The following is a 25369-nucleotide window of genomic DNA, read 5'->3' as shown; positions in this document are numbered from 1 at the left end:
TTTCTCTCTCGTAAATTGATCATACTTGATCACACTACAGTGTCACACAAAATAATCAAAAGCTGTAGATATGCAACGCTTGTAGATCTGCTACTTTTGCATTTGAATCCTGAGATTTGGACATGATGAGGCTGATGCCTTGGATACGAAATCTAGGACTCCATTGATCCACCATATTACATTTTGCAGTGCAGTGCATGTCTGCTCTTGCTACATGCTCTCTCAACGTGGGAAACGAAAAATAGGGGATATTTACTCGTCGTGACCCATAAAAATTGCTCCGTGACCCAGACATGGGTCCCGGACCACTGTTGGGGAAACAGCAGACAGTGACATGATACTGTAGCGTAGTAGGCCTCTCTCTCTGACTCTCACACACGACACACGTCCCCAGGCTGATGTGGTGGTCATGCTGTGACACGCTGTAGTAGAGAAATAAGTGTTGTTTTGTCTCAGTATATACACTTGGTTGTGGTTCTCAACCTGTGCCACATGGATTTTGGGGGGACGGACGACGGACGACGACGACAGTGAATTAGCTCTGGAATGACTTCTAATGCTATGGACTCCAGTGAAGTGACAATTAAAAAAGGACCTTTAAGTCCTTAACACTCCAAGAAATATGAATGAAAGAAAAGGCAATTGCTGCATCATAAGTAATCAAAGTGAACAAACTGTACTATAAAACCTGGTCAAACATTGGCCAAATTGTTAAACAATATTATAGCCAAACATTTAGAAATTAGCCGTGAAATCTACAAGCTCGACACACGAGGCGTCCAATTTATCTGTGGAACAGACACTGAAATGTAATGGCTAAACTCCTACAGTGCTTGTCAGGGTGGGGGGTCCCCAGTTCAAATGTGATTATTTTGGGGGGCCTGAAAAGGTTGAGAACCACTGCTATGGATTAACCTTGCGTAGCCAGACAAATATTACCGTGTGCCTGGGGCAATTTGCATTGCAATGGCAGATTAGTCTGTCTATGCAAGGCTAGCTATGGCTGTGAGCTTGCCTTGCACATCTGCTATTCACGGCATGCAATGCAACACCAGAGTGCAACTAAGTACAAATCAGGCTCAACAGGATAGGCAATACTTTCAGGGCAAGACAACACACTATAAATCTTTATGCATTACGGCCGAGCTACACCAGGCTTTTCACAAACATGCGCACACACTTTTAGACCCAGGCTTATTTTAAAGTCAGCATATGCAAGGCTCGCGTATCCGCTCATCACACACACACACACACACACACACACACACACACACACACACACGAAAATACACCAGACAACAAACAGCTGTAACAGTATCAGGAATTTTATTTAATATATGTATATAATTCTTTGTTTCTTTGTTAATTGTTTAATTCATAATACCCATAGAATATACAGACTATAACCCTCAATAACTCATATCTCTTTGACAATCTACTCACATCTTCTTTTGAAATAATAGTTCCTCATAAGATCTTTCCAGAGGGGGAAAAGAAAGAATCAAGCGTTCCAGAAAGATTGAAAACACTGCCAATTATAATCACGCCCATAAGACAAATTCAAAATAAAATACAAACATACTAATCATTAAAAAAAAGATACAACTTGAACTCCCTTTTATGTAAAAAAAGAAAAAAAAATAATAATACAACAACTCACCAATATAACAATAGCAATAATAACAGCCATTTAAAAACGACAATATCTGGAAATGGGCCTCAGATCAGGTAGGCCTTTGAGACTGTGTGTGTGTGTACATGTGTATGTATGTGTGTGTACATGTGTAAGTGTAAGTGTAAGTGTGTGTGTGTGTGTGTGTGTGCATGCGCATGTTGGGAGGATGTGGTTCCCATGGGGTTACCTACCCAGTGAATCATTTGGTCTCAAAGCCTCAGTTATACTTTAGTTGAGTTCCCAATGCCTTGCTTTGTAAAATGGCAGATCTACAAAATCACAACGAACGTGACGCGTAATGAGCCTGTACATCTACTGCATTCAACACCAGCATGCAAATACTGTAAGTACAAATGAGGCTTTAATGGTTCTTAAAATGGGTGGCTTAGAGATAGGACAGGGCTCGGGCGACATACGCAGCCGCACAGCCTCACACATACAGAGAGTGGCTGGGAGAGCGCCTTGGCTTTTTGGAAACACAAGTTTGTAAGCAAAACACACACGCACACTCGCACGCAAGCACAAACAAAGACAGGACCCAAACGGTCTCTGTCTGTCATGTCACCAACAAAGAGACACGCGTATGCAAAAGTAGACAAGCACATTACTGCAGACCACCCACCACCAGGCTTAAGTACACTGTTAAGTACATATGTTGTTTTAATCAAGTGGTTCTCAAACGGGGGTCTCCAGGTGTCCTTGAGAGGGTTTCAGTGTGGTCCCCAGTTAAAGGATTGATAGGATTATGAACCAAATTGGACCCTTACCGGTCTGTAACTTTTGAGAGTGTACGGCTGGAACCACACGGACCCGGGAGGGGGGGCATGGCCTAATGCAGTGTCCAAGAATTTAATAACCATTTGAGAGCCACTGTTTTAAGCGAAGCGAGCGAACGAGGGGTGGAGGAGGTTTTAGGAATAGAGTTGACGGAGGTCATTGTAGGGACAGAGCGTTGCTGGAAAAGGCAAAGTGCAGGTGTGCTGATTGAGTCATGTGGGACTATGGTTTTTGAAGCAGGAAGGAGGAATGGTGGGGTGGGAGAGAGAGAGACAGTCAGTGACACGGTTTGGAAGATCTCGACCAATCCCACAGGAGATAAGAGGAACACATGTGAGCAGAGATGGGGTCAGCCCTTTAAAGTTAACCACTTGAGCCACATTTTAAAAGTCAGGTTTTTTTTTACTAACTTATTTAGAAAATAGCTGAGCTGAAAGCTCGAAACTGTGACACGTTGTGAGCTCATAGATTAAAAAAAGAAAGGGAAAATAGAAAATAGATTAGAAATGTTTTGGGCCTAATAATGAAAATCCCAAAACGATAGTTAAAGTGGTTAAGTGTGGTGAGTGTGTGTGTGGGGTGGTGGGGGGGTATAAGCAGATGAGGGCTTGGTGTGATAATGGATGGTTAGGACGAGGCCTGCGATTGGTTGGTTTAGGCCAGTGGTTCTCAAAGTAGTCGGGGTCCTTTAGAGGGGAGGGAACCAAATGGACCCTCTAACTCTTGACATTGTCAAGAGTTAAAGGGGTTCTGTGGCCTTATACAGTATATAATACCGAACCGGGGGCCCCTGAAATGGGAGAGTTGGCTGTGGCTCTGCCGTCTAGCCCCGAGTCTAATGAGTTAGTGAGTCTCAAAAGGCCGGACTGCGAGTCTTGTCCACTGCCTCATTTAGACATGATTATGTAAGCACTACAGCCAAGTATAAAGGTGACTTCATGCCTCAGGATTGATAAAGTGGATGCGGACTGAATAGAAACAAGAGGATGGAACAGCAGCCTTGTTGAGAACGAGAAATTGCGATGGGACGAAAATGGAGCCTGATCCGTTGACAGGAGGGTATGCTGATAAAGGACAGACGCGTAAGAGCACGCACACGCACACACACACACACACACACACACGCACACACGTTTTCAACATTAGGTCTGGGGGACCATTAGGTGTCCAAATAGACCCTTATCAGATAGTACACTCTTGAGGTTACGGACCCAATTAAAGGGCCCATTTGGACTGCTGGTGGTCCCCGGACCCGATGTTGAGAACCAGTGACATAAGCCACATCTGAGAAACGAGCGTTATCACAAACACACAGACACCCTAGAACACAGTAATTACAACGCTATACCATCCGTCACTTCACCAACCCATTTTCTACCCATGACAGTAACCAAGACACCCAGCAAAGCACATAAACCACTACAATGAAATTGGGAAGAGAAAACAAAATAAAAAATACAGAGAAACAACATAGACAGGCGGGAAAAGGAGGTCTCACAGAAGCCAAGGAGGACAAAAGAAAAGCGGTAATGTCAAAACAGGTCATCTCAGGCCGTGACCCCCAAAGATAATTATATTTGAACTGACAAGCACTTGGAATTGTAGGAGTCGAGGCATTACAGTTTGACTCAGATAAATATTATAAATGGTCACTTAACCGTCCTCTGAGGAACCCCCAAAAACACAGATCTATGGAACCACAACGTGATGGTGGTTAGTCAGCCTCAGGGTTTTGAACAGCACTGTTCACTGCAGGCTCCAATAGGGGTGTGTTAATATTGTATTTAAGTGTTTCTTCTTGAAAGTGTTTGAGAACCACTGCTTTACAAAATGGTTCTGTGATGATAACCTGTATGACAGCAGTGCATAACGCCTCCGAGTGTGTCCCAGAGAGGCTTCTTCAACCATTATGTGTGGAGGGAGGAATGCTAAAGGAAGTCTACAGCCAAAGCAGAGGAGTGAAACATCGGCATTAAGGAGACAATCATGAGACTAATTCAATTCCCCATCCTGGCTGCTGTGTCAGTTTGTGGACATAGAAAACAATGCACTGGTTAATAAAAAACTAGCAAAAAAAAGAAAACAATGACATCATTACAATATTGAATGTAGAGGGGCTATTATATACACACACACATCAAAACTGCCCACCACGCTATTGTTTGCGATGTGAGCGAATCAGCAAAAACCTAATCTCGCATTGATTGTATATTTTGGTAATGCTCTCTCTATGGCGTTTACAATTACACAAGGTACGATGAGCGATCTGAATTGGTTTTCATATGTTCCCCAAATTCTACCAAGAAAGACCCTTCAAAACCGAAGACCGATTTCAAAAGGGGATATACAGTATAACATGACATGGTTGCTTTAACCACTTGAACCCCAGCATCCCTAATGTGGGCGTCAACATTAACCAAAAATAGCTGATCCAATTGGACATTTGGTGTAGACGGGGTGGGAAAAACAGTCCAAGTACAGTTGTTTTACTAAGACCACAGGGGTTTACGTAGGTGGTTCTGGTTTGGAGAAGGATGTCAGATGGCCATTATGCTGCAGGCAAGCATCAGTGTGGTAAGGGTCTGGGGTCTGCATCAACACACAAATGTAAATCCTATATATTCTACGTAAATACAATTTTGTTTCTACCCGATTCATTCCACCGTGGCGTCTCCTCCCAAGGTGTGGGAGGAGCTTAGTATTGTCTGCCCTTGTTTTTTTACGAAGAAGATTACATTAAAGTGTTTGTTTTTAAGCTTTTTAAAAATGCGATGGCCGTTTCCCGGTCAATCGCCAGCCCGATACCTCGCCTCCGTCTCTCTGCCACTTTGGTAAATTTCAGGAATGCATGCATTCACATGAACATCGTACTTTTTTTTTTTTTTACTTTTTTGAATACCAAGAAAAGAAAAATAAAGAGCAACAACAAAGAAATCTATAAACCTGCCGACATGCCTGTAAAAACATTGAATGTTCTGTCTTCTAAATAAAGTGTTCCAAATTTATTTGCACGTATAAACCCCGAAACATTACAAACACGACTCTGAACACGCTCCAGATAAAAGCCAGATTCATACTTGGTCGCGCAGCGGAAATAGCCGACCTACAAGCTCACAACGTGGCGCTTCTGCAACACTTTGTGAGCTTGTAGGCCTGCCATCTTCGGCCGCGCGACGGGATCATAAGTTAGGCTTAAACCGTGTAACAAAATGAAAGTTTGCAAAACAAAACGCACTAGAGAAAATAATCAAAAACTAAAAACAAACCCACTTATATATATTGGTATGTACATACAAACATCCAACTTGCACCCGGGGCCTCCTACACCTGTCTATAACCCCCATCCCTCCCGGCTCTTAGTTCCATGGAGCAAGACACGAGTTATGGTGTTGGTTAATACAGTAGTAAATGTCTATATACTGTAATTAGTGACGGGGAGAGCCGCTTGGGAAAAAGAGATTGAAGAGAATAAAGACAAGGGCAAGAAAAAGGAGCAAGGATCTTTGTCAACAGACAAAAAACAGTTGACAGAAGCAGGAAGGAGCCGAACAAAGTTTGGTCAGGGTATAAAAAGGTTCATTTACACGTTGTCGAACGACCGCAAATAAAACAAAATGTCGTTCCAACCGAAAATGGTGTCGACGCCTTCTTTCAGTAAAAGCTTTGTCGTATGACGAGATTGTTCGATGAAGTGTAAATTAGCTTTTACGGGTTGGATGGGGGGGCTTCCGGGGGAGTTTAGAGCAGTGGTTCTCAAGAGTGGGGGTCCAGGGACCCTCTGGGTTCCAAATAGACCCTTACAGGTCCGTAACTCTTAGAGTGTACTCTAATGGGAGCAAATGGACCTGTATGGGTCCATTTGGTTTCATAAGAGTACACTCTCAGAGTTATGGGGGTCTTTGAAATTACAAACTTTGAGAACCACTGGTTTAGAGATATAGAGGAGATGTCCACCACAAGGGACAAGACTGAAGCAATATTTATACGACAACGACCCCCCCCCCCCCCCTCCCACAACCATGGAAAGCTAAGTCAAACGTAGCTCTCTTGCAGTAGAAATGGAAAGATAAAAGCGGTTAAATGTTCATATTTCATTGTGTGTGGGTTTTTTTTCTTCCCTCTTTTGTTGGTTTTGCGGAATATGCGTTGCTTCATTTCTTTTTTTTTTCTCTTTTTTGACGTTATCTTGTTGGTTGGAGTCTTCTTGTTCCGAGCCCTGTTGCGTGGCCTTGTCACTCGTTTCTTTAGAACTGAGAACAACAAACGGAGTCAAGTGTTAAATGTATTCTAGGAGTGCAACACTTAAGCTATATATAAAATTACAATAATAATTGCTAAAATGTTCCAAAATAGTTGTGAGCTTGCAGATCAACTTCATAACCTTTATGCAACATAAATTAATTTAAATATCGGAAAGTTCGGTAACACATACTGTAACTTAAAAGGTTGGGTCTAAAATGAGTTTCTAAAATCTGCCTCAGGTCTAAATGAGTTAACAGGACTCGATGCAACCGTCATGCATGTAGAAGGAAATCGTTATTCATATCAATGACACACACAAAAAGTAGGAGGCAGAAGGAAGTGTATTTTCAGAATTAATTTGATAAAAAAAACAGGCTAGTAGTGAGCCATGAGATTTGCACCGGTGACCTTATTAACAAGCTGTAAGATTGCATGAAGCTAGCTTGAGAAATATCAGCATAAACCCATCATGTTGACTGAAAGTCTGTGCACAGATAAAATGAACAGATTGTGTCATCGTCGGGTGGAAACCTCATATGTCCAAAACTGTTACCCTTCAGGATTCAAATTTGAGCCGCTTCGCAGATTTGCTACTTTTGCATGACACTGTGGTGTGATCAAGTAGGGACGTTTATTTATGAAATACACAAAATGTTAAAATGTTAAAATAAGGTTTCTGCCCAAACAGCTGCCCCAATTTAAAAAATAATCCTATAGTATAACCCTCTGTCCGTCAGTCTGTTCGCCATGCTTCTCCTCAGCAGGTTGAGCAATTGAGTACTAACAGTTAAAGTCCACACTAATTATCCATAATGTATAAATGATGGATATGGGGTCAGGACAACGAGGCCTTTTCTTGGAGGGGTCAGAGGCATTGACAAAATTTAAGCCATTTATTAGCGTTTTTGTGTAATCACCAGAGTTTGCCAGTTCGGCCTATGGGATCCGTCATCGTCATGGTTGGTTAATGGTTACAGCCCCGGATGTACTCGGTCACGGTCCCAACCAGTGGCTAGTCCCCGAGTAGACTTTGCTACGATGCTATAGCCCCGTAGCGAAGAGAAGTAAACTCTTGGTGCTAACATTGTTAGCTTGTTGTTTACGCATTGATACAACGGAGCATTCGCTCGCATGATTCATGATAACTACTTTTTATATATGTGATGTATACCATGCTTTTGTTATTGCTTAATGTAAATCGCTCTGGATTAAAAGAGTCTGCTAAATGCCTAAATTGTAAATTGGTCCGCGACGACTTGCCTCACGGCTGCAGAGAAAAAACGTCTCTCTGTGAATCATGAGTGGAGCTGTGTGTGTGTGTGTGTGTGCTATCTGTCAGAGCTAGACAGAGATCAAGTCATAGAACACACGCCTTGCCCATACATTACTCAAAGTCCACAAAATCTTGAGCGAGCACATCTGGGTATGGACTAGTAATAATAAATAATAGTGAAAATAGACAACCTGCAAGCTTGTAGATCTGATATTTTCACTACTTTAGTGTGTATGACGTAGTAAGTGAAACAAATAAAAGTTGAAATATGTACTTATGAGGTTACATCAACTGTAAGTGACATATTGTGGGCTGGGTGGCCAGTACAGGAAACAGATCTGATAATCATCAGCTCTGTTCTGTGGCTATACGCCTGTATGTCTGCAAAGTCCTGAGCAGCGTCTAGTCTGCATTACCTTTGATTTTGCCCATCGTCTGGTAAAAAAATATGAAATAATTCGGTTCTTGACATGAACATGTATGACAACAACTGCTAATATAATGCATAATTTATGAATTTTGCAATGCCGGTTATGCCACTAAATTCATGTAATGTAATTTAGATGTGTTTTTAGGGAGGGACCTGGTTGTTTACATTAGGGTTAGGGATGGGGTACCTGGGTGTTTTACATAATATAATGTAGATGTATTTTTAGGGAGGGGTACCTGGGTGTTTACATAACATAATGTAGATGTATTTTTAGGGAGGGGTACCTGGGTGTTTACATAATATAATTAATGTAGATGTATTTGTAGGGAAGGGGTACCTGGGTGTTTACATAATATAATTTAGATGTATTTTTAGGGAGGGGTACCTGGGTGTTTTACATAATATAATGTAGATGTATTTTTAGGGAGGGGGTACCTGGGTGTTTACATAATATAATTAATGTAGATGTATTTTTAGGGAGGGGTACCTGGGGGTTTACATAATATAATGTAATGTATTTTTAGGGAGGGGGTACCTGGGTGTTTACATAATATAATGTAGATATCTTTAGGGAGGGGGTACCTGGGTGTTTACATAATATAGATGCATTTTTAGGGAGGGGGTACCTGGGTGTTTACATAATATAGATGCATTTTTAGGGAGGGGGTACCTGGGTCTTTACATAATATAATGTAGATGTATTTTTAGGGAGGGGGTACCTGGGTGTTTACATAATATAATTAATGTAGATGTATCTTTAGGGAGAGGTACCTGGGTGTTTACATAATATAATGTAGTTGTATTTTTAGGGAGGGGGTACCTGGGTGTTTTACATAATATAATGTAGATGTATTTTTAGGGAGGAGGTACCTGGGCGTTTACATAATATAATGTAGATGTATTTTTAGGGAGGGGGTACCTGGGTGTTTTACATAATATAATGTAGATGTATTTTTAGGGAGGGGGTACCTGGGCGTTTACATAATATAATGTAGATGTATTTTTAGGGAGGGGGTACCTGGGGGTTTACATATTATATAATGTAGATGTATTTTTAGGGAGGGGGTACCTGGGTGTTTACATAATATAATGTAGATGTATTTTTAGGGAGGGGTACCTGGGTGTTTACATAATATAATGTAGATGTATTTTTAGGGAGGGGGTACCTGGGGGTTTACATATTATATAATGTAGATGTATTTTTAGGGAGGGGGTACCTGGGGGTTTACATAATATAATGTAGATGTATTTTTAGGGAGGGGGTACCTGGGTGTTTACATAATATAATGTAGATGTATTTTTTAGGGAGGGGGTACCTGGGTGTTTACATAATATAATGTATATGTATTTTTAGGGAGGGGGTACCTGGGGGTTTACATATTATATAATGTAGATGTATTTTTAGGGAGGGGGTACCTGGGGGTTTACATAATATAATGTAGATGTATTTTTAGGGAGGGGGTACCTGGGTGTTTACATAATATAATGTAGATGTATTTTTAGGGAGGGGGTACCTGGGTGTTTACATAATATAATGTAGATGTATTTTTTAGGGAGGGGTACCTGGGTGTTTACATAATATAATGTAGATGTATTTTTAGGGAGGGGTACCTGGGTGTTTACATAATATAATGTAGATGTATTTTTTAGGGAGGGGTACCTGGGGGTTTCATAAGCCCTGGTAGGTTTCCTGGAAGCGAGCCGTCTCCTCGTAGATCAGCTCCTTCAGTTTCTCCTTGGGAAGGTCGTCCAGCTCCATGGTGAAGGTGAAGGGCTCCTCCGCGGTGGGCTACACACACACACACACACACACACACACACGTGCATTATGGACATTATTGCCATGAATGTGCACTAGTGCACCGGCCCCGGCGTCCCCACCACTACTGTGCACCTGGCCTCTGTCACTACTGGCTCCAATCTGAATCTCCAGTCTCCAAGCAAAGAGCAAAGTTAGGAAAATGGACAGTTAGGCTCACAGTTTCAGATTAGGTATTTAGAGGGTACGGTTACAGACAGTTATGTTTGATTCATATTTAGATGCAAACTCACTTTAGGCTTTAATGTTATAGTAAAAACAAATAGCCGTTGTGTGTGTGTGTGATTTGTACATGGACCACACATTTCAAGTACCAACCATTACTTGGAATCATAACAAACCTTGGGTATCGATGTAGATTAGCCATACTGATATTTGGAAGCCTGGGCCATGTACATAAACTGACCACTGAGTGGCCTAACAATAGCTGGCATGACAAAGAGCAAAGCCAAACAGCATGCCTAATACTGCTCTGTTTCAGCTGTTATAGGCAGTTTGTCTGTGTGGAGGAGAAGGTGCCATGTGTATCCTTAGGTGTCCATAAACTCTCAACCCTGTTATACGTGTTCCCCTGTAAAATGTATTGTAATTTGCGCATTCAAATAAAGAACCAAAATGTGCACCTCATCTGTGGGGTCGTAGTACTGCTCCAGGTAAGGGTGGGCCAGAGCCTCCTCCACACTGATACGTTTGATGGGGTTGAAGGTCAGCATGCGACCCAGCAGGTCCAGAGCTGTGTGAGAAAGAACCAAGGGTTAGTCAAAGACACGCGCATGCGTAAAAGCCTCTGAGATGTACTTAAATCGGAAATACTCCAGTAAAGTAAAGAATACCTCAACATTGTACTTAGGTACAGTACTTGAGTACATGTACTTAGTTACTTTCCACCACCGTGATCCCTTCAGAACCAAGCCTTCTGTATCCTGCGATCCATTCTAAATGGTTGTGTGAGACCTACTCAAGAACACTGTAGGATTTTGTTTGTAATAAGTAAACCAAAGACCTGATCTTGAGCTTCCCAACAGCTTTGCAGCTCCATTTAAAACCGGGAAAAAGCATCTGTGTCAGTTTAGATTTCTGTGTTGGCTATTGAAAAATAGCAGATATACAAGATCACAGCACGTCACTTCTGCTATTTTTATACCGATTTAGAAGGAAATTGTGGAATGGGCCTCAAGTCATAATAGGTAAATCCATTACATTTCCCAACAGTTGTTATTATGATGCTGGAAGGAAAGGCATCATCATACTTCAAGCATGGCTAGACAGCGCCCTCAGCAGGCCACTGTGGGTTATACCACATTATCTGTTTCTTCTTAAACAAGGAACAGGAAAATCACCATAGCTTTGAAATGAATTAGCCCCTTCGCCAAGTCCCTCCCCAACCCGTCCTTGTCCAATAGGCACGTCAGCAGCTAGTAGACAGGGCAAGCTGTCCTTCTCCCCCATAGAGATGCATGTTAAATGACAGGATTTCTCCATATAAATAATCCATCATTTCAGTAGCAAGATCATCAAAATGTCTTCTAAATCTAGTCAACCAGGCCTGCAGTAGGCTATGCACTGGACAAATTTGCATGACAGAGAACATTACAGAGAGAGAATTCAACTTTTAACAACCACCCGACAGGAATTTTCATGTTGCACGGTAAGACTACGGTCATTAGTATTATTGCCATCACCTGGGTGGGTCAGTTGTGTTAACTTTCTCGACGTTAAGCCATGTATATATGTACAACACTGAACACAGCCATGCAAAATAACATTGACAGCTATGAGGTGGTGAAAGCTGAAATAACCAATCTGCAAAGCTCAATGTTTTGCAGTGGTGTGAAAAACAAAATCACACCCGTGTGAACTGAGTGGTGTAAGGTCAAGCCTGTCTGACGTAATTAAATCATGTCTGACGTAATGAAATCACACCCAGGTGAACTGAGTGGTGTAAGGTCAAGCCTGTCTGACGTAATTAAATCATGTCTGACGTAATGAAATCACACCCGGGTGAACAGGGTGAACATAGCAACCATGCTCATTTTTTCTGCACAGACTAACAAAGCCAGTTGTAGGAGTGGTTTACACCAATCAAAAATGGCATTCATGAAATCAGCGTCTTTATGCGTCGATGTATAGCGTGTGTGCAGCCCTGCGAGCTTGTACATCTGCTATTTTTTTTTTTACGTGCGTACATACCCTTAGAGTCAGCCTTGGGGAACAGCTTATCCCAGGGAATCTTGGGTTTCTCAGGCAGAGACTGCAGGTAGTTCCTGGCCTTCATGTTTATGATGCAGTTCAGGTCCTCTTGATTGGGAGAGCCCAGGATACCTGCACACAACCAACAATGCATTCAGTACAATACTGACAGCATAACACACCAGGAACACCTGGGATCAAACCTCCTGCGTTCAAAATGGACCTTCACTAACATTTGATTGACCAATGGCCATTGTTATGAAGTACTAGTAGCCTACATAGTATAGTAGCCATATCTACAAGTTTCACCTAAAAAAAACATACAGAGTTTCTGCCCAACAGCAACGCTATGTATTTCCCTATTTATCAGTTACAAATATGTTTGTAAACTATAAAATAAACTTAGAAATCTGTAGATCTATCATTGAGGTGTGTATGTCTATATGAGTGATGGGAAATTAATTATTAGAAGACCACTTCAACCTATCTTCATATAACTGATCCTCCTCACTAATCCTCATTACAAGATGGCACCATTTCTGTCGACTTGCTCTGTGTCTCAGAGGATAGCTGTGGACAGTTCAGAAACCTGCCTACCAGTGACAGCGGTATGGAGAATTGGTAAATTCAAACACAATGTCAAACTTTATCATCAATATCACAAATGGAAATGGAAACAGTGGCTTCCATTTCACCATGCTAACTTTACAGAGGAGACAGGCTGTAGTTTTTATGTAGGGTTACAGGGTCATTAACCTTAAAAGGGAGAGTTCAATCCCAAAATTACCTTCTTTTCTCCTATCGATTACCCACACCATGCAGCCTTGAATTCATGGAGATGCTTTTTGTTTTTGTCGCATTCCTAAGCCAATAATAGATTAATCAGTGTATGGAGCAGTGTATCCGGTAGGAGACTCAAAAAATCTCCTTCGAGTCTCCTACCAGAAACACTGCTGGTCATCAAATTCTACATGAATTCAAGGATTCATGGGGATGTATGATTGATAGAAAATAAGTCATTTTTCATTGGTAGGCAGGTTTCTGAACTGTCTAATAGCTCACCAGTGAGACGCAGTGAGTGAGCAGAGGGTAATGGTGCCATGTAATAAGCATTAGTGTGGACCAATTATATGACAAAGAGGTTGAAAATGGCTGAAGTGCTCCGTTAATGGTTTCTCTCATTTCTTTGCAATCATACGTCTGTCGGGTGGAAACCTCATATGTCCAAAACTGTGACTTTTAAGGATTAAAATCCAAAAGCCTCAAAAGTATCAGATCGGCAAGCACGAAGGTTGCCGGTTCGCTTGTGGATCTACTACTTTTGATACTTTTGTGTGGCACTGTGGTCTGATCAAGCAGGCCGTTAATTTTAAAACACACAAAGTGAAAATATGGTAGATCAGATCGGATTCTGCCCAGACAGGGACGATGGATGCTTGCCATGGTATGGGGAAGCAGTGGAAAGAGTGTGTGTGCTTCTCACCCAGTATGTGGTTGAGCTGGTCCAGGTAGTGTTTCCCAGGGAAGATGGGCCTGTTGGACAGCATCTCGGCCAGTATGCAGCCCACTGACCAGATATCAATGGACTTGGAGTAGCCCTGAGACACGCAGACAAACAGGCATACAAACAACATGGTCAGCCAGGCTCAAATACTCATGTAATAAAAGCAAAGTAAAATCTTATCACCCATCTGACCACTCAACACAGTGGTTTAACCGTTTTCACATCAAGGTCCAGTATTTAAGCCACGGACCACCTTTTGATGCTGTATTCATGTGGTATCCACAAGGGAGACAACAGGCAAATGTTGATCAAAATAACAATTATTCCACATTCTCTAATTGTGTAGACTTCTTGTAAATTACGTAATGCAGATGTTTAATAGTAGTAACTCTTGAGAGCGAAAAATGAAACCAAATGGGAAATGGACCAGTAAGGGTTAATTTTACACTCTCAAAAGATCTAATAAAAGGGTCATTTACCTGGGGACCCACTCAAGGACCACTGGTTGAAAACCCCTGACTTAACATTAAAACATTACCGTATTAAGTGGGCAGGTGTGCGGGCCGCATAACGCTTGTGAAACCTCAAATCCTGAAACGCACAGCACACGCACACATGCATATATACCTTTGAGTTGAGCATGATTTCCGGGGCCCTGTACCAACGCGTGGCCACGTACTCCGTCAAGAAGCCTGTGTGGTCATGCTCGGGGTCGGCTATCCGTGCCAGGCCAAAATCACAGATCTGTTGATGACACATCACACATATTATACTGTAATTACCCTTTTTTAATTCATTCCATTAAGACCTTCTAAATCCAAATAGTTATCAGTGGTGCTCAAACGTTTTCATGTCAAGGACCACCAAAATGATGTATTTGGCCACGGTTTCCTAGACTCAATAATGGGTTCATTTTAGAGTAGCAAATTATAATTTCTTTACCCCTTTTACACCAATTCATTTCAAATCCTCCCCAGTCCCCACACAGGTCTGTGTGTTCCCAGCTGTTGTACCCTACTGGCTCTCCTGCTCCGTGAGGAGCCCCCACTGGGAGGACATAGCCACGCCTCTGTCCCACTCCTCCCATTCAGTATTCCCCGCATATTGCCTCTTTCTTATACCATTTGACAGTTTGACCAGTTTTTATATAGTTTGTTGATTACTTTTGAGCTTGTGGATCTTCACAATATTTATCTGTGAATGCCTCAACTCCTACATTCCAATTGCTTGCTTATCAGGGTGGAGGGTCCGATTATTGAACTGGGGAGGGGGGGTTACAGCCTGAAAAGGCCGTGACCAAAAAAAGCAAAAAAAAAAAGAAAAAAAAAAAAGCAGAGAGCAGAGATGTCAACGAATAACAGATATCGTGACCAGTCTGGCTTGACCACAATGACCAGGTCAGGCTCACAGGAGGACACAGCCCTGGGGTAGGCCACCCAGCCTGTCGAAGACCTAGTGCTCCGAGGAGTTACCCGTTATTGTTATTTTTAATTCATAACAAAAGCTGAAAGAACAAAAAGTTAAAATGCCGTTTGCTCACAACAGTCTTATTGGCAACGTTGTGCATCTGTCAACACAAGAGAGAAACGTGGTTCTATTCTGTGATGTCTCCAGACAGCTTATACCGGCTCCAGCCCGTGTGTTTGTTGCCGTCGGCCTGAAACCTCTTATCTCCATAGTTTAACCTTTTTCGTAAATTAACACCCTACTACAGCATCACACGAAAGCATCAATAGTAGCAGATCCACAAGCTTGGTTAAGTGGGTGGCAGAGCCCCTGGTAGAAACTAAGTATTGTCAAATGGGGGTCCGCGGCCTAATATGTATCAACTTGAGCCCTTGATATACAACATGCATACTGAACTCTCTCCATGCCAGCTGATGGCTGCTCAGATGGTCACGATGGGGGTTAGGGGTATTTTTCAGGGACGCTGATTATTAACATACAATAACGTTTCTGTCAGGTGGAAACCTCATTCATGTCCAGAACTGTTACTTTTCAGAATTCAAAAGCAGCAGATTGACTAGCTCAAAAACACACAAAAAGTCTGAATAAGGAGATAAGTGGTTTCTGCACCGACAGCAACGATATAATACTACTGAGAAGCTGGTTCTTTAGGGCTCTGCCATGCACGGCCGGCGAGGCTTAGGTCAATCCTTTACCCATACACAACATTCCTGGGATTCTCTTGTCGAGAGATGAGATTATATCAGCTTCACGTAAAACAGAAATGGTGCTTTTGAAGCCCTTTCTAAGTTGCGTGGGTCATAAATAACTATGTATGTTTATCAGTGATCATATCAAGAAATGGATACACTACTCTACAACACACCGTGTGTGTGCGTGTTCCAAAACGTTTAGCTCAAGATCCAAAGAGAATTTTGGTGTCTGCCCAGGACTGTGCTGTGAGCTTGTAGATTTCCAATTTAGGATTTTTTTTTATATATATATATATATATATATATATATATATATTCCATTTCTGGGGAATTAAAAACAAAAAAAATTGAAATAATAAAGACAAAATGTAGGAAACAAAATATAAAGGGGATTTTTAACTTGTTGTGACCCGTGAAAATGTGTGTTTGGGAACCAGCGTGTTTGTGTATGGGTGGGGCGGGGCCGAGTGGGAGAAGGAGCAGACCTTGAGGTCGCAGGTGGTGTTGATGAGCAGGTTGGAGGGCTTGAGGTCGCGGTGCAGGACGTTGGCAGAGTGGATGTACTTGAGGCCTCGGAGGATCTGGTAGAGGAAGTAGCAGATGTGGTCGTTGCTCAGCTTCTGGGTCTTCAGCAGCTTGTACAGGTCCGTCTCCATCAGGGTCTGCACGATGTAGCTGCAGGCAGCAGGGGCCGCACGTCAAGGAACACAAACAGGGTGTGCAGACTGGGGGTGGTGGAGGGGCCACAGTTAAAACTCATTGACGATTATATTCGTCATTTCAATCCAAGGCGCAGACCGACCACTACCACTGACAAATATATTCGTCAATAACACAACACACATCTGGTACTGGGGGGTCTCGGGCACAAAATATGTTTAGATGGGAGGGGGCTTTCGTCGACAAATACATATTAATTTGGGCGTCATTGATGTGAATATGTTTGAGAAGCACTAAACAACATTAGGAAACAAGCCCAAAATATGACAGCCCAAAAACCAGGCAACCCTGGACAGAAGCAAGGTGGTGGTGTTCCAACGACTGGTACTGTACTGCCATCAATAAGCAGGAGGTAGGCCTACAGGTTGACTGGTACTGTACTGCCATCAATAAGCAGGAGGTAGGCCTACAGGTGGTCGTGGGACATGTGAATGGTTCCTCTGTCAGTCATCAGCCCAAACAGGCTGCTCATACATATGCATCAAGCAGATAGGGGTATATATGAATATTCATTTGCGATTCCTGAATCCTAATTATGTATCAAGCAGGCTTGACATAAAACACAGTTCTTTGTGAATACATCCTCTCTAGCTTTTACCACGGTAACGGCAGAAGGATGGGTATCTTAAAAAGAAAAAACACTTAATAGTTCCATAACCATATCACTTTTAAACACCAATACCCTATACTTTGTCGTACAATGCATAGCAAATAAAATTCTGATCTACAAGTTCACAAAGCGGAAAGTGTTGCAAGGTGACATGTTGTGGATTTGTAGATGAAAGATTTGAGTTTTGTAAAAAATAAACAAATACAATTTGTATACATAGGTGAAAAAGATTTTCACCTATGGATAGGGACAGACACCGGGTTGGTTAATATGATTAACCCAAGTGCGAGTTGAATCTAACCTTAAAAAATATATACTATAATGTATAATAATATATATATATATATATATATATATATATATATATCACAACTGAACTACAATAGATTTGAATTAACACCATGGAGTGATGGCTGTGTTGGTCCAATTCCAACATCTTAATTTGTCGCTAGACCAAATACGTCACATTTGTCGTGTGATATTATCTAAAGGGGCGTGCAGCAAAGTATAAATTAGCCTTAAAATGGGGCTAATCGTACAAAGGCATCACACACTTCCTTTTCAGAACCCATTTGACTGGACAAAGCAGCTTTTCACTGGCTAAGAGGACCATTGCATTAACAAAAAACTGCCTGGGCAGCTAAATCAAAGCCACTCGCCATCCAACAGGCTGAGCTAACAAACCACTGGCTCCTGTGCCAGTGCTAGTCACTGCTATCACTATGTCTGAACAATGTGGCCATGAGTCAACATGGCCCTGCGATAAGAGCAGAGAAAGTGTGGAGGATCATAAAAAAAAATATCATTTGAACAGCTGTTTGATAAGCACAAGTGAGTTGAGGTAGGGCTGGGCAATAAACCCCAAATAAATTGAAACCAAAACCAGAACCAATAATCGAATTTATGCTCAGATTGTAGGTTTGTATTGTTTTATAATCAACTGAATCGGTTAACCACTTAAAAGGGGAACAACATCCTCGGGTGATTTTGTAGTTTGTTTTCCACTTCAGGTGAAAAACGTGGCAGAGTAGTAAGCAACACAGCTGCTGCACTAAACTAATTAATAAGTGTGTTAGATTTTCATAGGCGTGTCCAGATGCAGCATGATAGACAATATTGACACACCTAAATTCTTAACACACCCATTATTAATTTGATTAGCTGCAGTGGTGTTGTTTATATCACTGTGTACTAATATTACACATACAAAGTGACCAGACATGGTCTTAAATCGAGGGTGCGAGTACGCCTCCAAATCGCTTCAGCAGTATAACTTTCTTACCGGGTGCACGTCTGGGCAAGTAACTTTATAAAGATACACCAGCACTCACAGAATAGTCCTTTTATTTATATTAAGTAGGCATGGTGGTATCCTGCATAGAAACACCGGACAACAACGGACGCGTTTCAGCGTTAAGCCTACCATCAGCGTGTGTGTTGAGGGCAACAGAAGTGTCCCATTTATAGTCTGTAGGACAGACAACTTCCCCTGTCCAGTGTCCATATATATACACACACACACTGTATATATAGAAGTCAACAACTTCCAACCACAAAGTACATAACGCGAAAACAAAATACATAATATAGATAGACATAGCCTGCCATGTTTTTACCCTGCTGTCGTTTTTCACCTGAAGTGGAAAACAAACTACAAAATCATTGCCCCACAGTGCCCCGCCCTGTGTTATACTTTGTTGTACAATAGCCGCGTAAAAAATAAAAGCTATTGCTATGCAACATAATATTGTGAGCTTGTAGATCAACATACATTTTCGGCAATATCATCTGCAACTTGTTCGTTTTAATGTCTGTACAAGGATTTAAAAAATATTACGCTTACAACCCTGACGGGAATAGTCCCTCTCTGCTGGCCTGAAGTACTTTTGTTGGAGCTCTTGTGTTGGAAATAACTGCACTTTTGAACAAGCTCATTCCACAGCGAGTCGAGAGAACTACAACAAACATCACTTCAATTCAGTAGGGCTGATATAGTCATTTATGAATCCTCACTGCTATTTTCAGTAAAGCAATATCATCTTATACTCAACCCACAGCCCCTGCGGCCCGTCATGGTCATACCAATAAAAACGAGTTTATTTTCATTGTTTTGAACAACATTGTAGGTTTAGTATTTGTTCCTAGAGAAAGTGATATGGCCCCATGAGTATTAACCACTTATTTATTCACCTGTGAAAATCATTATCATTCATTATTTGTATATGTTCTCTTTACATTTTTGAATGAGGACTCATTTTGTAACTTCATCATTAATACAATGTTTTTGTTCATTGAGGTTTCGCCTTATAGATGGAAGTGTAGGCTTTTTACCTGGTTTCCTTGATTTTTTGACTAGTCTGTGGTCTGTTAAAGTCAATAAAATTGTAAATGTTTCAAAATAATACTGACATTTTTAGCTTGCGGCCCTTGGACTTTTTGTTTTTGGTGAATGGCCCAAGCCATCTTAACACTTTGAGGGCTTTAAATTATTTAATCCAACGTCCCCCCTGCTTAATACGCTAATCCCGCTATTTATTTAATGTGTTTAATTCGCCTTTTTTTAATAATTAAAAAGAAAGAGCGGATTTGACGAAACCGGAAATCAAGCCATGCTCTGGGCTGCTAGGGCTTCTGGGAAAATGAGCTCAATGCAAGTGAACGGTGGGTTTGTTTGGACTACAACATGCTGTGGATGGAGGCTGTTGCCGTTTCGCATTGTAACGGCGGCATGTTTTTCTCTTCAACAACAAACCATCTGACTATTTTCCACTGGATTTTCGTGGATCAAAGCTGCAAATACTTTGGCGTATGCTCCAAAGGTAATCTAGGCAGCGTAGAATATTGGATTAAATAGCGGGGAATACGGGTTACGCAGTAGAACTGTTAAGTTTGAGTAGCCCTGTCCTACTTTATATAGTATGCATCTCACAGATTTTCATCATGCTGCTCGTTCATATATTTTTTTTTTCTTCTCAAATCAGGTAAATTGGCAACCACTGATCCGAGTCACGTGACAATCTATTTTAAATTATTTAAATTGTTGGATCTATCAAAGCACCCCTATTTGGTAAAGAAGCTGTAAAGTGTATCCATCAATAACAAAAATAATTTAACTAACCCTAACCTGCACTTTAACAGCTCATTCAATTTGACATAATACTCACTTAAAGCTGAATATAAATATAATAATGTAAAATCATTCTTGTCCCATTAAACCTTCAAAACGAATGGAAAAATACATGTAAATTACTAATGGAGGCCTGTTATTAGAAAACTTCAAGCCTCAAACACAAATTAAGCTGTTGCCCCTGGCTTCCCCATTTTGGGTAACTTATCCGAAATGTAACTTCTTTTTTCTCTCATTTTCTCCGAAAATGTGAAAATAGCCGATCTAAAAGTTAAATTTGCTCACAGCTTGTAGATTGGCTAGTATATACCGTAGGACTTCAGTGGTAAAGAAACAAATTTCCATCAGTCACTCAAAACAATACACAGTGGGTTCTCTAGTCCAGGAGTTCCCAAACTTTTTAGCTTGAGACCTAAAAGAGAAATTTGATGTTTGCCTGGGACCGAAACTAGTGAAAATAGAAGATATACAAGCTTGTGGATTGGCTATTTTCACTACTTCAGTTTTGGAATTGTTTTTAATTGATGAAAAGTTTGATGAAAAGATTTTTTAAATCTTCTGAAATAATATTTTATTTTTTTAATGTGGAAAAAACAAAAGAATTGGTCCACGACCCAAACATGGGTCCAGACCCACTGTTTGGTAAGCAGTACTCTAGGTACACACACACACACACACACACACACGCACAAGTCACACTCTCTCAGCGAATGAATGAGCAAAAAAGGATACACATCCCTCATGCACTCGAGGCGTCTTGCCCGGAGGATGTCGTTGATGCCGATGATGTTCTCGTGGTGGAAGCGGAGCAGGATCTTGATCTCCCGCAGCGTGCGTTGGCAGTACGTCTGGTGCTCAAACGGGCTGATCTTCTTGATGGCCACGCGGCCGTTGGTCACGTTATCCAGGGCGGAGCTGTGCGAGATGGGACGGGGAGGCAGAAAGAGCAGCTCAAGTTACACAACTGCACCAGGGATGATGCGCCAATGACCAATGCCCTGAGACACCGGGGTGGATTTAACAGAGCTTCTAAAACAAGGTTCACTATTCTCCTCTCAATGCTAAAGGCCTCTGTTACAGTACAGAGTACATACTTCCTGTGTGGCAGCGATTCTGAAAGCTGAGTGCAGGGAGGGGATCCTTGCGGAGTTACGGGTTAATGGGTTACCAAATTAATTATGGACCCTTCTCTCAAGAGTTAAATTAACACAGAGTGTACAGTAGACTGGGGTCCCAGAGATGAACAAAACAAAATCATATCCAACTGGGGGTGCTTTGGCAATTAAATAATTTGAGAACCACTGCTGCATTGTGGCTGGGGGGGGTAAACAAAAAACAAAAAAATAAATCACAAATGTTTCCTACGCAGAATAAAGATCGGTGTATCAATATCACTGGGTGTTTTTGAGGGGCGCTAGCCCCTCCTATGCCCAGCTTTCCGGGTTTGTGTGAACACAAACATTGGCTGATGATTGGCTGATCACCCCATAGCAATGATTTGATTGGCTGAGCAAAGTACATATTGAAGATAAAAGTGAAGACGCCAAAAGTGATTGTCCGGAATGACATTTGTGATGATTTCATTGGCTGAGCACAGAATGTGATGTATGATGATGATAAGAGCACCCCTCACTTTACACAAGTGTGATTTTTTAAATTACCATAGCATGGTTATTTTTGTCCAATCTAAAAGGAGCAAGTCACTAGTAGAGATGACAACATGTGTCATGTTCAAACAAACTGTACACCGTCCGCGGCAAACTTTTACAAATACATTTAGCCTACATTTGAGGATTTATTTCACATATGCTCCTGATGTGATGAGAAATCCTAGTCAAATGAAAACAAGTCAATGAATCATTGCTACAGTCAAGGGATATTTGTCAATATTTACATTGACAAAGTGTCGCTCTCATCAGAATCCATACACACAAGTATGTTTTGTTACCCTGGCCATATGGACAGTGTGTTCCACTATTCTTTACAATTTTACTGTATTCCACTTTAAACAAACAATCAACTAATCAACCAACCATCACGCGTAGAATGGATTGAGTTAGGTAGGTATGTGTTTATTATGGTTGATTAATGATTATGACTTGCTGAAGTGACTTTTAGAGAAGACAAAATCATTATTCTGATCAGAAGTAGTATGTTAAGTTCTAAAACCAAGTATTTGTGTTACAATGGCATTGTATCCCGCCTCACCTCATCAGAGAACTATGTTCAACAGACTAGTGTAGAGCTACAGTGTGGACGATGTAGACCATGTTGTACATGTTGTGTTGTACCATTCTCTCACCAGTGGTGGAAAAAGTACTGCACCACTGCAGTATACTGTTGCAACTTGTAAGTAAGTATGGAATTCTAAATGTACTTGTGTAAAAGTACAAAGGTACTATTAGCATCAAAATGTACTTAAAGTTCCAAAAGTAAAAGTACTACTCATTATTCAAGTTCAAGTTCTCAAAATGAATGAAAATAGCAGATCCACAACCTTGCAAAGCAACACGTCACGTGTTGGGAGCTTGTTGTTAGTGCCGTGGTATGTTCTGTAATCATAATCAAAGTCTACAAAGTAACTAGTAAGTATTAACTAATGTGTTTTTTTTAAAAAGTACAATATTTGCCTCTGATGTGTAGTGGAGTAGAAGTAGTTATTGAATATTGGAAATATTGTAGGCCTACTTAAATACAGTACTTGAGTAAATGTACTAAGAGTTACCATCCAGCACTGGCTCCCACACTATATGCCTGGTTCCGCAGTGCTGCCATACCCTATCGGCTGCCTATGCCAAATGGCTTGGGCGCTTGGCAGTGCCAAGTTGGCACTGGTAGTGAAAACAAATGCAACAAGGTTGCCCAACATCACCCTCCCAGCTATCTTTAATACATGCATTGCAAGAACGTTGAGAAGGGCCTTGTCACAACTGGCAATTCCCCACTGCATCCTGTACACGCTACAATTTAGCTTGCATGAGGATTCATGTTGTGTGAGTGATCAGATCATAGGGATCAGATCAAGCATTCGTTTACAAAGCGTATCAAATAGGTACGTCAATGACGAGGAAATTAAACTGGCGTACACAAGATCAACAACACCTTCATGCGACTTGCGGTCAAAAGATTATCCGCAGAAGATTTCCTCGCCAGATATGAAACTCTGCCCTGCGCAATCAGTTTCCTGTATGTTCTGACAGGCTCATAGCCACGCCTGTAGCTTAGTGGCAGCTAACGTCTATTAGCCTGCTGCTTTTCTTCCACAAACATTGTATTGACTGGCTGAAGCCTTCATAACACTGCTTTAGATGTCTGCTCAAACTGTTCAGCTGGGATGGTCAGTCATGTTTGGGTGTCTCATTGCATGTCGAGTGGCGTGCACCAGTACCAGACTGGAACCTAAAACAAGATTTGCCAACAAAACCCCTTCGTTAGCCAGCTAATAGCCTGGTTTATTTATTAACTAGTGGTAGTCTAAACAGAGAGAGAAGGAGGGGGGGGACGAGTGAATGAAAGTGAATAAACTTACCAAACCATTCCATAAGCCCCCTCCCCGATGTAATTCAGGTTGGTGTAGCGGGGCCCCACGTCAAAGATCTGCCCCTTCACCGACTCGGAGCCCGTCTTGGTGCCCGGGGCTGCGCTCGTCCCGTCCGGCGCGGCGGTGCCGACAGCCCCCGCTGCGGCTCCGCTAGCCGAGCCTGTGGCTCCGGCCGCCGCACCACTGCTGCTCGAATCCGCCATGCTTCGATTCTTTCCCCCAAACGGCTGCTTATTCTTCTACCTACCGCCCGACGGTCCTTTATTGATGTTGAAGAAGCTATTGGTCGTAGCTATAGGCAGGCGGGTGGGAAGCTTTGTTGAAAGCTTTGGACAGAAAAGCCTGTTTGCTGCTTGGACTCAGTCAGTCAGGCCTCCTGTGCTCTGGCTCTCTACTACTACACTAAATGGATTTGCTGAGAGGAGAATCACGACGCCGCCGCCAAGGATGCGTCGGTGCCGTCACAGCCAAGCGTCGCCTGGTGGAAGTAAAAGCGCTTGATTACACATAAGGCCAATTCTTTTCTAAAATAATTTCCCTGTTTTACCCTATGGTTTTACCTGATATGAGGCGGAATGGCCGATTCTACAAATGCCTTCTAAATCATAATAGTTCTCAAAAATGTTCATACCAATAATAAAGACCCCCAAATTGATATATTTGCCCTCCTATATACAGGTTTAATGTTTGTTTTTAGTTCAATGTTTGTTTTAAAAACGCCATTGACAATGAAGGGAAAATTTACATCATCTTGTACCTAACACAAACATTAAATCCCATTAACAATAAAGAGAATTGAATTGAATGTAATGCCCCTCACTTCACACAGGTGTGATTTTTAAATTTGTATACATATTTCATTTTTAAATGCTGTCATTTTTGTGTGCGGAATATCGTCTAAAACAAAGCTGAAGACCTTAACACAAACTGGTCAGGTATAGGTTGCTACAAAGATGGTGTTAAATTCGTTCACTGCTAGTGTAGCCTGTAGTACCGAATCACTGTGTATGCCACCAAAATATGGAATGCCCTTATTAACAGACATCAAAAAGTGAGAATCCTTACAAACAGGGCCAGGCGCGCCTGCCTTAACCTGCTTCAAATTTTAAAACCGCCATAAAGTTATGTGCAACAGTGCCACAATGGAAAAAGTCAAGCTCTATAACTTTTTGTGTTAATATCCTTTTAGCAGCACCGGCATTGTATAATCCTACGGTTCCCCTACCACTACCATAGGCTATTCAATCAATCAATCAATCAATCAATCAATCAATCAATCAATCAATCAATCAATCAATCAAT

General features: G+C 41.6%; 1 protein-coding gene across 1 annotated transcript; it reads right to left on the bottom strand.

The window, feature by feature from the left end:
- Positions 1-1304: 1304 nt before the first annotated feature.
- On the bottom strand, positions 1305-24518 carry mapk3 (mitogen-activated protein kinase 3). Its single transcript, XM_079521559.1, has 9 exons — positions 24056-24518; positions 21259-21441; positions 16555-16744; positions 14538-14654; positions 13890-14004; positions 12407-12538; positions 10840-10949; positions 10058-10186; positions 1305-6702 (listed from the first exon to the last, which is right to left on the bottom strand). Exons 1-8 carry the CDS (start codon positions 24268-24270, stop codon positions 10067-10069), a joined length of 1182 nt encoding a protein of 393 aa, XP_079377685.1. The 5' UTR covers positions 24271-24518; the 3' UTR covers positions 1305-6702; positions 10058-10066.
- Positions 24519-25369: the final 851 nt, after the last annotated feature.

Source organism: Electrona antarctica, assembly GCF_951216825.1.
Source record: "Electrona antarctica genome assembly, chromosome: 14".
NCBI lineage: Eukaryota > Metazoa > Chordata > Actinopteri > Myctophiformes > Myctophidae > Electrona > Electrona antarctica.
Note: the sequence above shows the minus strand (reverse complement) of the source record. Positions and strands in the feature narration are given on the sequence as shown.

Excerpts from the sequence above, each read along its gene's own strand:
- mapk3 (XM_079521559.1), bottom strand. The coding sequence starts at position 24,270 with ATGGCGGATTCGAGCAGCAGTGGTGCGGCGGCCGGAGCCACAGGCTCG. Across the intron at positions 14,005-14,537 it reads AAATCATGCTCAACTCAAAG|GGCTACTCCAAGTCCATTGA; the intron begins GTATATATGCAT and ends TGCGTGTCTCAG. Across the intron at positions 10,950-12,406 it reads CCCCAAGGCTGACTCTAAGG|CTCTGGACCTGCTGGGTCGC; the intron begins GTATGTACGCAC and ends TTTCTCACACAG.